The sequence below is a fragment of the Gadus macrocephalus genome, chromosome 5 (genome assembly GCF_031168955.1).
Source record: "Gadus macrocephalus chromosome 5, ASM3116895v1".
Classification (NCBI taxonomy): domain Eukaryota; kingdom Metazoa; phylum Chordata; class Actinopteri; order Gadiformes; family Gadidae; genus Gadus; species Gadus macrocephalus.
Genome location: NC_082386.1, coordinates 18,156,378 through 18,174,689, shown reverse-complemented (window position 1 = coordinate 18,174,689; position 18,312 = coordinate 18,156,378). Strand labels below are relative to the sequence as shown.

Sequence of the window (18,312 nt, the reverse complement as noted above, 5' to 3'; positions counted from 1 at the left end):
GTGGAGATGTTCACAGAAAAGACTTGTCTTCAGACCTTTATAAAGATCAGGAGGGATTATATAATTGCCGTTTGACGCGTTAGGTCTGTTCAAGGAGGAAGTAAATATTTACCAGCGTTGGGTCTCTGCACCATGACACCCAGCTGCCGCACATCTGGTCTCCCTTTAAGTCGCCTGAAGGAGAGGTCAACTTCATTGAACCTAAGGGGAATGGGTCACAAGATAAGGTAAGGATAAATCAAAGCTAAACATAGAAAGGATGAAAACAAGCATTGTCCAACATGGGGTTCGGCGATATTTGGATGTAAAAACATTTAGGTGTACAATCCAACCATCAAAAACAGGCTCTTCTTATCATGCTTCCAATGTACCCGAGTTGCTACGCCCTCATCAGCCACCAGGTGGCAGACTTGATTTTGTCAGTAGAAGGAGCAAAATAGCCATCCAGCTTGATTACAGCAATAGTAGAGGAGCGAGTCAAAAGAATGCGTTTGAGCACCTTCAGCCATTGGCTCTTGTTCAAGGACATCCCGCTGATTGGCTGAAGTCAGATCTTATTCTCTAGAAAGTTTGTTACAGAAGAAGCCCCTAGTATCAAAGCAACATACCCGCCAAACAAAACTAACCTTGTTGAATAAATGAAAATGTCTTCAAGATGGTCAATCCAGTATCTTACCGGTTCCACATGGAGTCTCTAGTCGGCTGTGCTGCGGGCCTTAGGTCCGTCCTCTGCTCCGGGACGAGGTCTTGAGTATAAAGAACCAGTCAGTCATCAAGCTGCTTGGTCTCTTCAAAGAGGTAGAGGTTTGACCGCCTGCACCATGAGGACGCTGTGGATACGGTATGGGACCATTTATCAGCGGATCTGAACTGCAGAACTTTAATCATATCAGCCGTAGATTTATGTACCTTCTCCGGAAAGATGAGTGGTCGTCAGCCCCTGAGCAGTGATCTTCATCCCCAGTGACTCCTTCAATCCTGCTGGAGCAAACACTCAGTTACCATTTGGAGATGACCCAGCTACCCTAGTGTACTCACTACTAAGTGATACAACCCAGTTCAGTGTTTCCCCCAGACAATGTCTTAGTCAAGGTGTGGGGGGGGGGGGGGTCTTCGGTGAGGGTTTCAGTTCGCAATAATACATACAACCGCCTTTTCAATTGCATTCAAAATGCTTTATGGCACGACTATTGTTTTGAACATTATACATTATTACCGACAAATTATTTATCTATATTTTTTGGACTTGAGGAAAGTATGTTTTATTTCCCTACGAGTTTTGCACTTTGTTATTGCATAATTATTTTTTTATATATAATTTTTCTACATTGGTAGTCAAGGCAGGGCCCTACTGTTGTTAAGACTGCCTTAACCATACAGTGCTGGGGGAAACACTGCAGTTACTTGAGTTAAACATTAGAGTTTAGTCCCCAAATGGCGATACCACCAGTTCATGGCTGCGCTCTTTGATTTTCTCGTTGATCAGATTGACCTGGAGAAAGAGCTTACCTTCCATGGATGAGGAGCTGCTTGGTCTAATCACGAGCCGCCTTCGGACCTCCACCGCCGGATCCCCCAGCCGTCCTCCACCGCCGGGACCGTCTCCTCCAGGACCTCCACCGGGCCAACCGCCTGGACCTCCGCAACGTCGCCTCATTTCTTCTGAAATGTGACACAGGTTCTATTTGCACCCCGGACATTCCTCCCGTTCATGATGCACTGGAGAAGAGTTTAGCTTTACTGGATGAGGAGCCGCCGCCTCCGGGCCCTCCAGGACGCCGCCGCCGCCGCCGCCTCCGGGCCCTCCAGGACGCCGCCGCCGCCGCCGCCTCCGGGCCCTCCAGGACGCCGCCGCCGCCGCCGCCTCCGGGCCCTCCAGGACGCCGCCGCCGCCTCCGGGCCCTCCAGGACCTCCAGGTTGGCCTCCACCTCCAGGCCCACCGTTGCCTCCAGGACCGCCGTTGCCTCCAGGACCTCGGCCGTCTCCAGGCCTTCCAGGTTGGCCACCTCCAGGCCCTTCTGAAATGTGAGACACAAGTTCCAGTTGCACACTGGAACATTTCTCCCCTTTCATCATGGATGCACTGAAGATGAGTTTAACTTCACTGGATGAGGAGCCGCCACCTGGCCCTCCATGCCACCCCTTCCAGGTTGGACGCCTCCAGGACCTCCAGGCCACCGCCGCCTCCAGGCTGGCCTCTGCCTCCAGGACCTCCGCCTCAGTCCTTCTGAAAGGCGAATGACGCGTTACATTTGCACACTGCACATTTCTCCCCGTACATGATGCAGATAATCAACTCCTCCTCTGCTTTAGCTCCCACAGATCTCACTGATGCCCTACTGTGCAGTCTTGAGTGAGGTATTATTTAACCCAACAGCCAGCCACACACACCTAGCCTACATCCTGGAGCTGGTCCTTGTGGCTGAGAATGCATCTGACATTTTTCAGAACACCTCAGAGTTGCTGTGGCTGCATGTCAAAGTTTTAATTCTAAACAATTCACCAAGCCTAGAAGAAATGTGCAGCTGTGCAGTTCCGTGTCTCACCGTTCTGCATCCGTTGGGCTGCACGGCTCCCGGCCTTCCCTCCACCTGCAGCGAGCGCCTCCAGACGACCGCCACGGACCTCACGGCGAGCACCTCCAGACGACCGCCACGGACCTCAAGACGAGCACCTCCAGACGACCGCCTCCATCACCGCTACTGAAACAAGACAAAATCTATTTAAACACTGGAGATTTTTTTCTCCTCGCTCACTCAGATGTCAGTATCTTATCTTCTCCCATTCTGTGCGTTCTTGAGAAGTATCATTTCCTATAAACTCCCAAACCCAGCCACACATCTAATCTTCATAAGGACACTAGTCCTAGTGGCTGAGAACGCTTGGCTAACAAGCCAATCACAACCAATGACTGAATTCCAGTTTAATTCTGAACCGTTTGACCACGCCAGGGAGGAGTTTATAGGATGTGCAGTTCCACGGCTCACCCATCTGTTCCTGTAGGACTGAACGGCTCCTGGCCAACATCCACCTGCAGCTCCCAGCTCCAGACACGCTCTGTTGAAGCCTCTGGGAGTACAATCCGCTCCTGAACAAAAACAACTGTTCATAAATCATTTGGTACTCTGCAATCCTTGGAAATATTATGAAGCATGAGCTCGAATAGAAAATGTTCAAATCCTGTATAATGATTAATTGTTGTACAAATGTGTATAGTTCTATTGATTACTTTTTTACTGCTATAAAACATTTAATGAATAGTGGGAAACTACACAAGAAAAGTAAATGAATGCGGTTTTAACGCGGTTATATTAGTAAAGCAAGTCTTACCCAAAAAGTCAATAAATGGTGACCACATTTTATCATTATTATTATTATTATTAACTATTTAGTGCTTCACTAAATTCCTATAGCAAGTGGAAACGTTACTCTCCTTCATTGGTGATGTTCATGTCCCTCGATATCTTCCAATGGACTAGTTGTGAAATCCTTCTGGATCCTCTGCGTCGAAGTGCGTTGTTCAATTTCCAAGGGGCGTGTCTAAAGGGCGCGATCTAAAATGGGTCGATGCTATGCTATTGGATAGGCCTCGACTAATCATAGCATTGGAACGGGTGATGCAGAAATACATATTCCTCAAAATCTTTGAGTAGTAGTCGTTCGTTCTTTTAGCGAGCATATACAGTCTTTAGTTCACTAACTTCCATCTTTGTTGTTGAAACACCTCTACATGTTGCGTATATCCAACCTCACATCAGATAGCCTAAAGGGTTGCTATTGGTCGGTCTATTTCGTACCGGGCAGAAAACGTTACATAACGGAGGGGCGCCTGACCGCATCTTTGAAGAGCAAATTATATACGAGGTCCGTCTAGTTCCGAAGCTATTGGTGAAATACGCAAAACGAATATTGAAATGTTAATTTTGGCATTTAATTTGAGTTTAGGTTTGCCAATCCGAGGTCTAACAGGCAGTAAACATGTTCATTAAAATACAAATGCAAAGTCCACAGAACATACGCTAATAAAAACCACATTGCACAACCAGCGGTCAACAGCAGCAGCAGCAAGTGTATTGAAAGTAGAAAAGTAGTAAAGAGAAGAATAGAATTGGGAGAGTGGTGTGCAAGTCAGACACCGCATCTAACCCAGGACCACCTTGCAGATCACAAGCAGCAAACCTACCAGACCAACCAAACACACATCAACAGGCCCCCAGTCAGTAGGGTCAGTCAGACAGGTTTCCACGGAAGGGCTCAGTGGGGTTATGGGTTGAGCAAAAACAGACCCCTTTCTTCCTTCCACAAGTTTTTCGGACATGTGGAGTCGGACATGTTTCAAGTTATCCGTGGATTCCTGAGGGCAGTGAAGTATCTGCAGAAGGTGACGTCCAGGTCCAGCGGTCTGCCGCATTGACCACGAGATCTTAAACCGAGTGGGACCGCCTCGGTTTGTAGTAGGCCTAGAACAGTTTGTGTTCAACAGCGTGGAGGGTCCTTGTTTCCATCAGAGTTGCTGCAGTTCTTCCATGCTGCTTCCACAGTGAGCAGAGGACACTTCCCAGTGTGGTGGTCGGTACTGTAGCGGTCCGCAGCGTTAGTTAGTCAGTCGATCCCATAGATAAACCACTCAACACAAACTACCACTTCCATCAGCAAATCCACATTAACCTCCAGCGGTAAAACATGTACAATAGAGGGGCGAGAACAGACGACAGGAGGAGATGTTGTGCAGTGCTCATGAAGGAAGTAAACCACTCAACACAAACTACCACTTCCATCAGCAAATCCACATTAACCTCCAGCGGTAAAACATGTACAATAGAGGGGCGAGAACAGACGACAGGAGGAGATGTTGTGCAGTGCTCATGAAGGAAGTACCCCGCGTTACTCACTGCGGGGGTCCACGTCGGTGGCCACGATGTCCGGATTGTTCAGCCCACGCAATCCAACGCAAAATAAACGATTAACATCCGTCACGGTGGGGGCGCTTTATGAGGAGAGGCGGGGGAGACGCAGCTGAAATCAATTAAGAACTAGTGACCACCAGAAGAACGTGATTGGTTGTGAGCGAGAAGCTCGAGACAGAGACGGCAAAGGCCTGCGTATTGGTTAGAGAGCATAAATTCAGGCACTGACTGATATGACCATATCAACCGGTGTGCTGACTACTTGTACACAAGGAACCATTATATTTTACTGTATAGATTTAGAGAAAATGTCATTTGAAAAACGTACACATGCATATTCTCGCCTTTGCAAATTTGCATAATGCCAGCACTTTGAAGTGGGCTATAGACCGAACTTCACATAAGTTCAGGCACTGACTGATATGAACATACTAAATGTTGTACCCACTACTTGTACACAAGGAACCATGTGATTTTACAGTATAGATTTAGAGGAAATGTCGTTTGAAAAACGTACACATGCATATTCTCGCCTTAGCAAATTGCATTATGTCAGCACTTTGAGGTGAGCTATAGACGAGACGAGAGACGGCAAAGGAAAAAGTACATTTCTCGCTAGAAATGTCATTAGAAACACGTTTAATGGTGAATCTGTCCTAAAATATTGCATTTCCCATTCAGTTAATGCTGGGATTTGCGTATCATATGCACGCGAAATGGTCATTTGGCGTATGTACTGCACGCATTTTGAAAGTGTCAAACCGTGCGATCTGTACGCATATTGGTGAGACTGGGTTGTACATCCACAGATCTATCTTGCTCCTCTATCACTTGATTCAGGTCCAGAAATAAACGTTTCCTCTGCAGGAGAATTTTGCTCACATTCTTCTGAAGTCCAAGTCTCTGTAATTGTGGCCTCTCCATCTCCTTCTATGCCTTCAATGCCAGATACAGAGCTTCTGATTTTTCATCCAAAACAATGCCCAAACCAAAAGTTATTATTATAAATTATTCGAATTGATATATTAATAAGAAATTAACGTGTCAAGAGTTTGCGTGTGATCCTTGCGCCAGGGGCGTAATTATGTAATTATTTGACGCGACAGCACACAATATTCATTCTTAAAAACGACAGATGAAAATGAAAACCCCGTTTTTGAGGTGGATCTTTGCCGCCCTCTAGCGATCAACTGCGGACACTGTCTTCCTCTGCGACCTCTTTCGATTGCGCCAGGGGCTCAAGGATCACACGCTAATCTTCTCCAATTTTAGAAGGTATGTGATACCGAAGTAACACAATCTAAGCCTGTACCTGGGTTAAATATATACCTCTACTTCACAAAATGAATTTTCTCTAATGGTGCGTTTAAATAAAAAAAACACAATCACACACACATACAATACAATACAATAGATAAATACACAGATCCAGTATCTGGTGTCATTAGATATTATGTATATTGTTGATTCAACTATTCTGTAACGCCATCGGTAGGTATTCTGGGTAGAGTAGGGCATCGACTCTCCGACGTGGGGTTGGCATAAAGGTGTCTGTTCCTTATTCAATCTTCACCTGTCAGATCTGGCTGGCATCTCGGTTAGAGAAAAGCCTTTGGCCTCCTCTCCTACCTGAGCGTAGCTGCTTGACCAGATCAGCGTCCATCTGCGCCCAGGCGGACTCCCCCAAAGGGAGCTTTGTAAACATCACACATGGCTGAGCCAAAAGGCATTTTCTTCTAGTACTGCTTAAAGTGCATGCTTGTTTTGGTGTCTTCAGGAACGTTGTAAATTGCCCCTTTCAGTCTGTGACCAGTTGATCGCTAGAGGGCGACGAAGATCCACTTCAACCAATACGTTTTTTAAGCTGGGTTTTCATTTTCATCAGTCGTTTTTAAGGATGAATATTGTGTGCGGTCGCATCAAATAATAACACTTCGATACTGTGTTTATAGAAGTCAATCGACATTCAGGATGGGAATACTGTCCAACGGATCGCCGTCCTACGTGCGTTACAATGCATTACATCATCTATCCTCCATTCATTATTTTCCTCAGCTCTCTTCCGGCAGATTCGGTCCTCTGGATACAGAGAGGTGATTGGCCCCTTGACTCAGTACGTCATCGTCCAGCATCGCATCGATTCGACCGCAGGGGCCACAAACCGAGCATCGAGTTCCAGCTCCTTCGAGCTGCCGCAGCGCAAGGAAGGCGGCAGGCGCGTATTAAAAAGCCACTACTCGAACATTGTAGCTCCTTCAATCTTTATTCACATGCACCATTTCGAACACAGCCCAGACAAACAGGTGGAAACACACCAGGTCAGGACGAGGTGGGGTTTCAAACTAGAGGAAGTGAAGTGAATGTTGGCAGAGGTTTTCTCGAAGAGACAGCAGACCAGAGTGTGACCTTGGGGGAGGGGGAAAAAATGATAAGTATCCAAGCCAAACCCGCTTTCTATTTCGAGTTTTAATCCATACAACTAAACGATGAGCTGCATTTGGAAGAAAACTGCTGCATGAAATAACAAGGCCCCAAAGTTGCAGTTTTATTGCCATAATTCCAATAAAGTGAGTCTCTGCAATCTGGAATAGAGTGATTTAAGCTACACAGAGCTTTAGTGAGTTTCGCTATAGAGCTGAATAAGGACACACAAATAATATGGAAATAGGCCGAGCACGAAATCACAGACTCACGATAGATTAAACACTATATTCTCCCTCTAATGTAGACCAAAACATCGGAATATGGTCCCTGCAATGTGCCGTTGGGTGGGGTTCATTTGAATCCTGATAGAGAAAACGGACACACGTGAAACTCAATGTCTTATCTGTTGCTACAAAATGGTTGTTGTCTGGCTTTATTGGATATATTTTTTGCTTGTCGACAACGAGTACTAATATTTACACACCGTGTAACGCTCGTTTATCTGTTCACCTTTTGGAAACATTTTGGCAATATTTAAAATACGTTAATATACAACATTTCTTTTTTCACTCATGCTACTGCGCTGATAACGAGGGGAGGCCGGTAACGGCACGCTATCTGAGACCGCTCCCCATTATCTCTCCTTTAATAGCACCAAGTTGTTCGACACCCAATAAAAAGGGGGGGGTTCGCTGCCGAAGAACCTCCCAAGATAGCATTTTTATGATCCACTACAAAATGGCCAGAGTAACTAATGCTATTAAGGAGATAGCTGACCACGGTCCTAAGCATACCATTAAAACCCTTATGTTCATAGCGAGATGGGACGATGTTTGGGAGTTATCAAACTCTTCTGAGGAAAACTGCATTTGCAGTAGTGTCATTAAAAACCCAGGATAAAACCTTCATATTAGAAACTTAATCATCAAGTACAAAACAATATCGATCATTTCACATTTCGATAACATCTCTTCAGTTCTTGTTTCATGGCTGGATGCGTCAACGGCGAGAATGAAAGGTTGGCGTTTTATTTCAATTAACACTTGTTTCCAATTTAAGTCTGCTTAGTCTCTTAAAAGAAACGTTGAAAATACGCTAATCAAGTAAACTCTGTGGGATCCAGAGGTCCCGTTCGCTGTGGTTCTGTAAACGGGCTTGCGTCCGTTCCAGGACAGCAGCTGGTTTGGCAAAAACATGGCGTTGGTTCGGGTCAGAGTGCGTCCCCGGTGGGAGCAGTTTCCTGTCTCACTTTGTGACGAGACGTTCCCTGAGACTTTTTTTATTTTTATTATCTATAGTGGTGACAAAAACCTCCCTTAATTCCATTTTTGTCCAGAAAACGGTTTGTCCTCTCCAACACAAGTCTGTTGACCACCGCAAAGACAGCCGTCAGAGTCTTTTGACACTAAAGTTAATACAGTACCGAGTACAATGCCTTACGTTAGAAAAAAAGAATAAAAAGACAACGGAAAACAAATCGCACGAGTACACTTTCACGCATTTCGATTTTAGCTTCTAGGTAGTTTAACGCAAGAACATTGCCGTGTTCCAATATCCATACTATCCGTACTTACTAGCCTAAATTTGAGTACGTAGTGCGTTCCGATTCAGATCGGGCGAAAATAAGTACTGGAAGGAACCGGATGGTGCACTCAAAACGGTCAAATCGCAAAGTGTGGATCGCCGTACACATTTCGTACTCAACGGCAGCCATCTTAGCTACGTAGCGGAAGAAGGCGGAGCCAGGCTGAGCGAAAGTCGACGCATTTTCCACATAGCCTGCATTATTAGAGTCATTTTGTAGTTTTTATAGCTTTTTATAGCAGCTAGGCGTAAAGAGTTCACCGTTAAAAGCGGGATGTTTATTGCGGGGGAGGAGCCACGGCGGCAGTCGTGATCGTAATTTCCGGTTACTGCACCACGGAGTATTCGATTTGGAACAACACTGATATCTGAAAATTAGCCCACTCAGTGAGTGCGGATTGTGTACTTCGTTTAAGTGTACTCATGGAAGTATGGATATCGGAACACGGCACATGTCCCCAATTCTACATGTACTGCCCCCAGCACCTCTCCTCCTCCCTCCCTCCACCCACCCACACCCCCTCAGCCGGGGACCCAGCTCTGCGGGGAGGTCTTCGTGGAGCCCGAGAAACCCCCGCCGTTTCTCTCCGTGTTCTGGGCCGTGGCGAGGTGCGACTCGAAGCTCAGGTCCAGGCAGTCGGCGTCCATCAGCTCGTTGCGGATGATGGCGTCCATGTCGCACTCCAGGTCGCCGTTGAACACGTCCAGGTCCAAGTCGGCGGGGAAGCGGTGGGGGGGGGGCGGCAGGAGCCCGCCCGCGCCCAGCGGCAGAGACCCGGACTTCACCGGGGACCTCTGGAGCCGCGCTTTGGCGTCGGCGGGCCCGGCCATGCTCGACCCCGGCCGGCCGTTGGCGTGCGTCGGCAAGCCCGCTTGCCAACCCGCCACGGAGACGCCGCCGCCGCCGGGGGCGAGGCCGGCCACGATGCTCAGCGGGGGGTCCTTGCGCAGCAGCAGGGCGTTGCGGCGGGAGTTCTGCAGGGCGCCGCTCATGGCCTGGGACATGAGCGGGTCCGACTGGGTCAGCATGACGTTGGCGGGGCTGTGGGCCTCCAGGCCCAGCAGGTCCTGCAGTGCCGCGTCGCCGAACAGCGGGCCGCACGAGAAGGTGGTCTGCTTGTTCTCCTGGATGGTCTGCATGGGCGACTGGCGCAGGCTGGCGATGGACGGCGGGCTGAACAGGGAGGGGGCGCCGAAGCTGGCCGAGGGGCTGCCCAGCCCGGCCCCGGGGCAGCCGAAGGGGAACACCGAGCCCGCCTGCGTCCCGTCTCCCCGGTCCCCGCCGCCCTCGCCCTCGCCCTCGCCCTCCTCGTTGTCGTCGTCGTCGTCGACGTCATCGTCGTCGTCGCCGCCCTCGCCGGGGGGCGCCTGCTGGGCGGCCGTCAGGCTGATGTTGTCCAGGAGGTCGTCCATCAGGTTGTCCGAGAGCCCGTCGTTGAGGTTCATGGTGCCCGCCAGGTCGGGGAGCGCCATGGGCCCCGTGGAGGAGGACATGCTGCTGGGGCTGGAGTACAGCATGGGGGAGAGGGGGGCCGAGTCTCCGCCGCCACCGCCGCCGTCGTCCTGAGCCTCGTCCAGCTCCGGGTTGGCGAGGATGGGCGACAGGCGGCCACTCAGCGTGCTGGCGTTGGAGTTGGTGCGCGAGCGGAAGTCGGTCCAGGCGTCCAGCTCGTCGCTGCTGCGCGACGCGGGGCTGCCCGTCCACTTGGACAGGCTGGACGAGCTCTCCGAGCTGCCGTCCTGCGCGGCCATCAGGGACGCCTTCTTCTTGGTGGCCCGCCCCCGGGCGCCCTTGATGTACTTGCTGTTGTCCATGGAGACGGCGCGGCGGCGCGGCGCCTTGCCCCCCTTGCCGCCCTCGGGGTTGACCATCCACCAGGAGCTCTTGCCCGTGCCCTCGTTCTGCACCTTGACGAAGCGGCTGTGCAGCGACAGGTTGTGGCGGATGGAGTTCTGGGGAGAGGGGGAGAAGACGTTTGCTTTAAAAGGGGGACACGTTATACCACCAGGTGAGAGTGTGATTAGCTGTGACAAGACGAACGGGCTGGTAACGTTAAGCAGACGCTTTTATCCGAAGCGACTTCCAACAATACATTTGTCCGAAGAAAGAGAACGAACAATATATCGCCGTCGGTACAGTAAGGATGTTCATCGAACCAAGTGCCAAGCACTAACGATCACTGGGATAACCCATTCCCCTTACGCAACAAAGATAGCTAGCTGAATGGTCTTCAAAACGACACAACCAGGAGCACTGCAGTGCCCTCTACTAGGTCCTCATCCACACTACGGAGACCGCACTAACGGTGCCAAAGGCTCCAGGTACACACACACACACACACACACACACACACACACACACACACACACACACACACACACACACACACACACACACACACACACACACACACACACACACACACACACACACACACACACACACACACACACACACGATAGAGAGGCATAGATTATGAGAGAGTATAAAGCTGGTTACTGCAGAAAAGTATTAGGCTCTCTGGCATTATCAACTTGTATGCCAACATGGCTAACCCTGGCTAGACCTGGTATTGCTAATAATAAATGGCCTCCAGGTTTTCCGACTTGCTGTACTGAAACACAGTCAACTCAGGAATGACGTCATTCTCAGCTCCGGCTTCCGAGGTGAATGGAATGCAGCATAAGTCAAGAGTGTGAGAGATATGGAGAGAGTATAAAACCGAGAGACCAGAGAAAATCTGCAGAGACCAGAGAAAATCTGCAATCTTCCTAAGTAAAGTTAAGGGAGAGGACCGGGGTAGTGCTGATACGGGTGGAGAGGAGACACAACTACAGGGAGTTTGAGGACAAGATCATTATCGGCGTATGAAGTCAAACCCCATGGTAAAGAATATCATGAGGGACCGAGTATTTTAGTGATAACACTGAAGTAATGCAAGATAAACGGGGTGAAACTATAGCATTTATCTGAGAATGCAAAGATATCATTTACTGTTATCATTTCATAACCCTTTTCATTGGTTAATATTTAGATAATAATACAGTGAACTTACTAAGAAAGATGATTTAATGCTTGTAATGATTTGCTACATTCAATTAAATCCCAGCAATAGCCTAGTCCGGAGGGCTGATGGATGAGCTCAGGTTGACCTTCGATCAAACGAAGAAAAGATCCACAAATACAGCCAGAAATATGTTACAAATTAAAAAAAAATTAAACCGAAAACAAAAGCTAAATCTGATCGTGGCAGAGTGTTTTCAATTTAAAAGAGACGGCATGAATTATGAGGCAGGTTTGAATGCAAGCACTCCCAAAGCCTTGTAATCAGTCCCAGAATCCAATGCGTGTAGCATTGCTCACATGGACACCAGCCGTCGATGGACCGCTCCACTCACAGAGTCCTCAAAGCTAATTATAGGATTAGGACAGCGAGCAGGCACTTTCTTCACTCGGACCAGCACATGACTGACCCAAAGGTCCCAGGGATTGGACGTCCCTCTACTGGGGGGGGGGGGGGATGGTTTCCTGTGTAACACTGGAGTACCAGAGTCTCAGCCACAGGTTAACAAAGTCTGGTCATATATTCTGCTTCTAATGGGATACCCTTGTGGCAAGAAAAACGGCTTTCTTGAAATTACCCCTTGCATTTGAATCACTTGCATTTAATTAATCTACTGGTTAAATCTAGCGAGATGTCACCAGGTGATTTGGACAATATTCAAACGGTCCAGTTTCCCGTCATAATATCTTTCTAGATTTGGTTTTCGTTGCGGTCTTTGCATTCGTGGTCATTTCAGTCATCAGGCGAGCGGCCATTGGCGAGCATCTGCATCACACACTCTACACACAGACCCCTAATCTGTCTGTAATCCGCTGGAGCAACACACACGTACCTCCAGCTACTGACCCTCAGTCCTCCATAGTGAGGGCCAGAGGTTGAGGGTAGCCTGGGTCTGCCCAGGACATGAATGCCCTGAGCCCCCACGGCCAAAAGGTCCCGAGAACCACCAGCTAGTGATTCCTTGGTGCCCACTACACACTCGTATTGTACACCCCGTTGCCGGGACGCGTCCCCAACCCGGAGCCTTCCCCTTGGGGCCGTTGCTCTCTTCCCCCTCACCCCCAATAGTCATGGCCTCCATCATGCCATTGGACCTTGGTATCATCTGACCATGCGGAGACTGCTGGTACCTCAGTCCCTCCACGCTAAAAGACTGCACATGCTTCTTAGTCCAAACAAAGCCCAAAGCCGATCGTGATGGACGCAAAGCAATGTTAATGACTTTTTCCGCGTCCGGTTCGTTTCGCCCGAGTCTGAAACGAAGCGAACGCAAAAAAATGCAGCCGCGCTACATTCAGCCTCTGGGGACGTTGTTACTCTGTTAAAAGGACGTGGCTCCACATCTTGTTTGTGTCTTGCGAGCGACATGAAGTGAACTCTGTGCTCTCGTTGGCTCTGGGCCTTAGGGTCCTGTGGGGGGTGGTGGGGATCAGGGCTGCGAAGGCTGCCAGCTCCGAGCTACAACCTGGCTCACAAGCTGTGTTTGATCCAGGCTAAGCTCAGCTCCTGGCCTGCGGGCCTGGCGGCATCGCGCCAGCTGCACACACGACCGAGCAGCCCTTCCCTGGACCTTCTCTTCTCTCCCAGGAGGGGGACGGGCTGGAAAGGAAGACCTAAACATAGCCGGCTTTAACGACCACAAACAACAACTGTCCATCTGGACTACCGCATCCAGAGGAATCCAGCAACGCGGTCAGACCCGAAGCCAACTAAGCTGACCCTAACCCGTAGCCAACCCTAAACCGAACCACACCAACATTGCTCGGGAATCAGATAACACTTCGAATGGAGATTCTGAACTACCGAAGATCTTTTTCTTTTTTCATTGCATCAGTTGATACAGCTTTTTTAAATATCAAAACGACATAATATTTCACACACTCTCATAGCCTTTCATGCCAAAAATATTGCTACACCGACTCTCTGAGCGCACATGAGAGGTCCCTGATATTAGAACGGAATCAAGAAATCATCTAAATCAAAATATTCACTGCCCTGGTATACGAGGGGGGGCGGAGGGGACCCCCGCTGACAACTGTGCAGGGTCACACTGTAGTAAAGAGTGCCCCTGTAAAGTGTAACACAAGGTGACTGACGACGTGTAGCTTGAGTGCGGAGGTTCGCAGCGCCTTATCCACTCGCGCCATCCAACCGCCACTTCCCCTCCAGCCTGGAACAAGCACCCAGGGGGCCATTATACGTGATTGTATGTTACATGCCCTTCCTACTAAATGGGGCCGGGGGAGGCTGGGTTGATTTATTCGTTTATTTCTGTTACGGGGAGTCCCGTGATGACCGTGATTAAACCAAATGAAGCAAATCACAACAACGGCGCGCCCATACGTGCGCGCTCCCGTCGGCCACTCTGCCGTACCTGACGGCGCTAATTGGCGCGTGACACCGGCAGCACCTTGCAAACTAATCCTGTCGATGTCAGCATATTGTCTGTTTCAGGAACAACATGAACCCCTGCGTTTTTACTGAATAAAGGAAACACGGCACACATGCAAACCTAACAGATATACAAAACACAAACACACTCGATTGTATACGTAAGTACCTGCTTTCTGTTACAGACATCATTCATGCAATACTTTCTTAACCTCATGTATTCAAATAAAACAACCACAGTAACCGTCGCAATAATGTAGGCCAAAATGACATCTACAGTTGTGCAGGATTACACGTCCCCCTCTCTCCCCCTCACTTCCCAGATTTAAATCCGGGAAAGCGCGGAGATTTGATCAGAACTGAATCCACAGCAGATGAATTGGTTTCCCAGGCCAAACTAATCCTGTTGCAATTCCCACTGAACGGACACAGGAGCAAAAGCCCTACCACCGTGTGTGTGTGTGTGTGTGTGTGTGTGTGTGTGTGTGTGTGTGTGTGTGTGTGTGTGTGTGTGTGTGTGTGTGTGTGTGCGCGATCATTGCATCATACAAGTCTTTCGATCGACCAGTGTAGTTTATATTCAATATAACACCCGACTTGGATATCTAGGCCACACACACACACACACACACACACACACACACACACACACACACACACACACACACACACACACACACAGTTTAGCTGTCCTCAGACAACCTATACACCACGTTGATATCAGTCGAATGTACTTGACAAAAGCCCAAGGTGCTTATCTGATATGGACATAACTGTGTCCACTTTAGTGCGTTGCATCTCACCCAGTGCAGTGCAGCACACAGTGCAGTTGATATGCTAATGAACCATGCGGGGTTTTGTTGTGGGGTAGGTCTTGTTTTGGTGTCACAAGCAGCACGTCACCCCCTTCTCGCACCACCGACCACCGCTCACCTTCCAGCCCGCGGAGCTGTTGCTGTCTCCTTTGTCCTTGAAGTAGGGCACCGACCTCACCATCCAGTCGTAGATCTGGGACAGGGTCAGCCGGTTCTCCGGGGAGCTCTCGATGGCCTGCGTGATGAGGTCCGCGTACGAGTAGTTCCCCCAGGCGTTCCTCCGGGCGGAAGACTTCCTCAGCTGCTGGGAGGCAGAGCCGCCGTGAGCCGCCGCGGCGGAGGGGTGGATGGAGGAGGAGGAAGGGGACCCGTCCTCCACCCCTTCCTCCCTGCTGCTGGACGGGGTGCTCCTCCGTACATCCACGGGCAGGGAGGAGGCTCCGTGCGGCGGCCTTGGCCCGAGCTCGGCGCGGTTCTTCTCGGACGCTGCGCCATACGCCGCGCCATTCTCCGCGTCGTTCTCGTCGTCCTCCTCTTCGGGGATGACGTCAGTGTCATTCGTACCCGGTTTGCTCGCGCCCGACTCCGGACGCGGCAGGGGCCAAGTGCAAGACCGGGGCCTTTTCTGGGGCTCGAAGTCTGGGTCTATTTCAACGTTTAGGTTTTGTTCGTCCTGCGACGCCTCGGCCATGTTATTTGCGATATCTCGGCTTTGGCACAAGATCAATGAAATCACGGGACACGAAGACACGGGAGTCGCGTCCCGTCAATTTCTACGGGGTTTTAAAACGGCGATTACTTATGCACGATATGCAAATTAGGCCCTCCTTAGATATTCTCGCAAGGCAAAAACACGTGCGTCTTGTATTCTCATGGGCTGTCCGGAACCCGCTGCAGAGCGTCCGCTGGATCCGTCCTTCAAATCAACCAAGTATCACCATCTTCCATGCGTATATCGCCCACACCCTGGTGAAAATCCATTTGGATTCGGGGGAATGTTCGCGTTTCCCAGAGCCAGCGCGTCGCTCTCGTCTCGGAAGAATCCCGGCCGCGTTCCGTTACAATCCGACGACATGCATGCCTCAGATTAATTCATTAGTATGGACACATCACCTCCTGCACCCACAGCTGCCATCTTGACCGTTTCCTTTCCCCCCCACCACCACCACCAAGTTCTATATCATCCGTGTCTTCTCCTCCTCGCCTCTCTTGTTCTCCTCCTCCTCCTCCCCAGATACCATCAAGGCGGAGGTGGCTTCTAATAGGCCCGGCTCACAGGCTACCGTTGAACCGCTACAACGCTCCGACGCGGCCCAAGAAGAACCCCGGAGGAAGGTTGAAAATTAACGACGCTCTCCGCGAATCGTTTGCATACTGAATAAGTCCACAATGGCGAACGGACATGTTTACAACCCGTTCATTCAGTCGAATCGGTGGTGGTGGTGGTGGCGCAAAACGCGTCCTTCTCCGAGCACAGAGGGGGTGGGGGGGAGAGAGGAACGACCTGCCCCTTGCCTTGCAAAGAAATTAAAGCGACAGTATGTGCCTGGCCGTGTCCTCCCGCTTGCCTCCTCCGTGCGTTACCTTGGAATCTACTCGTTCATAGGGAATGCGAAGTGACGTCACGAAGGACACCATCTTGTGAGACAGCACCGACGGGAGCAGTGATGTTCCAGCGATAGAGGGGGCGGCGGTTTCAATCGTATTTGGACAGAATAAACCTTAAAAGTACTTTTAAAGCAAAGTACACAGACAAAAATAAAGTAGCCTAGTATTCAAATGATGAAATGCGGTCCTGAAACTCAGCCTCCTCTATTGCAGGAACATACTGTGGACCAAAAGAGCCAACGACCTCTAAAGATGGCACTTTAATCACAATTTTACAACGGTGTGACGTCAACGACACAGGCCAATGCGATCAGAGTCTGTGTGGTCCATGGTGTGTGAGCCCCCTCGCATGGAACACGATTAGAGAACGACAAAGGGGAAGATTGGCTTGTCCTGAAACACAATGTTTCTAACAAGGTCAGAGGAGCTTTGACACGTCAGCCGTGGTGAGAGTTGATAAGGACGCACGAGTCCTGTTGTTTTAACACAAACATCCTAATCAGGCCTAATCACATCCTATTTAACACCATCAGGTTGAAGACCTGTTAAGCCGCGGCTGATTATGGTCCCGCGTTCACGCAACGCAAGTGGGTTACGGACCCCTTACGTCCTTGCGGACCCTCCTTGTGTCCACCGCAAGGGCGCCTCCCAAAAATTGTGACCTTCCGTCGAGGCGACGCAGCAGCAAGGCCCGCTAACTAAAACCCGACTCAGAACCAAAGAGGTTGACGACTGCGTCAAAGCGTCTTCGATGTCATTGAGTTGCGATCAGCCCTTTACTTTACATACATGTCCTAATCAGGCCTTCACAACACTTAACACACACATCCTAATCAGGCCTTCATAACTCTGAACGTCATCAGGTTAAGGCCTGTTACTTTACATACACATCCTAATCATCCACAACGGCATCAGGTTAAATACTAGAGGATAAATAACATAAGTCCTGATACATTCGACCAACATTACCACTGGATGAACTGAAAGCATAATAGGCTAAACTTAAAGGCTTATTCCCATCAGAGTTTAATAAAGAATATTTTATATTGTAAATGGCAGTACGTTTGGTAAGCTCATGATTGAATACGCCCGTTCACTTAATATTAACTTTTTTTTTTTATAGAAATTTGCAGGCATTGAACCGTACTTGTGAAATGTACAATTATACATTATTATTATTACTATACAGCCCACAAATTACTTTTTTAGATTATATAATCTAGTTAAATCCTCATTATCCATCCTAATTGGCCTGTTTCCATGAACCTGTGTACTGCTGCTAAATGGCTCCATTCCTTCACAGTCTCCCAGGGCGTCCAAGCAGTGGGATTCAATCAATAAGGTCATTGGATGTTTACGGTAGAGAGAGAATGTTTAGCGTTTTCCTGCATTTCTACCAAATTGCTTGTTGTTGTTCAATACATTGTTTTTAACCTTTTCGGGTCAACACAGAGACAGAGAAACACACACACACACACACACACACACACACACACACACACACACACACACACACA

General features: G+C 49.3%; 1 protein-coding gene across 1 annotated transcript; it reads right to left on the bottom strand.

Moving 5' to 3' along the window:
* Positions 1-8,704: 8,704 nt before the first annotated feature.
* Positions 8,705-17,367, bottom strand: foxo3a (forkhead box O3A). Its single transcript, XM_060051498.1, has 2 exons — positions 15,306-17,367; positions 8,705-10,869 (listed from the first exon to the last, which is right to left on the bottom strand). The coding sequence occupies exons 1-2, from the start codon at positions 15,876-15,878 to the stop codon at positions 9,439-9,441; spliced, it is 2,004 nt and encodes a 667-aa protein (XP_059907481.1). The 5' UTR covers positions 15,879-17,367; the 3' UTR covers positions 8,705-9,438.
* Between the last annotated feature and the right edge of the window lie 945 nt (positions 17,368-18,312).

Coding starts and splice junctions, on each gene's coding strand:
- foxo3a (XM_060051498.1), bottom strand. CDS start 15,878: ATGGCCGAGGCGTCGCAGGACGAACAAAACCTAAACGTTGAAATAGAC. Junction 10,870..15,305: donor ACAGCTCCGCGGGCTGGAAG/GTGAGCGGTGGT, acceptor CCCTCTCCCCAG/AACTCCATCCGCCACAACCT.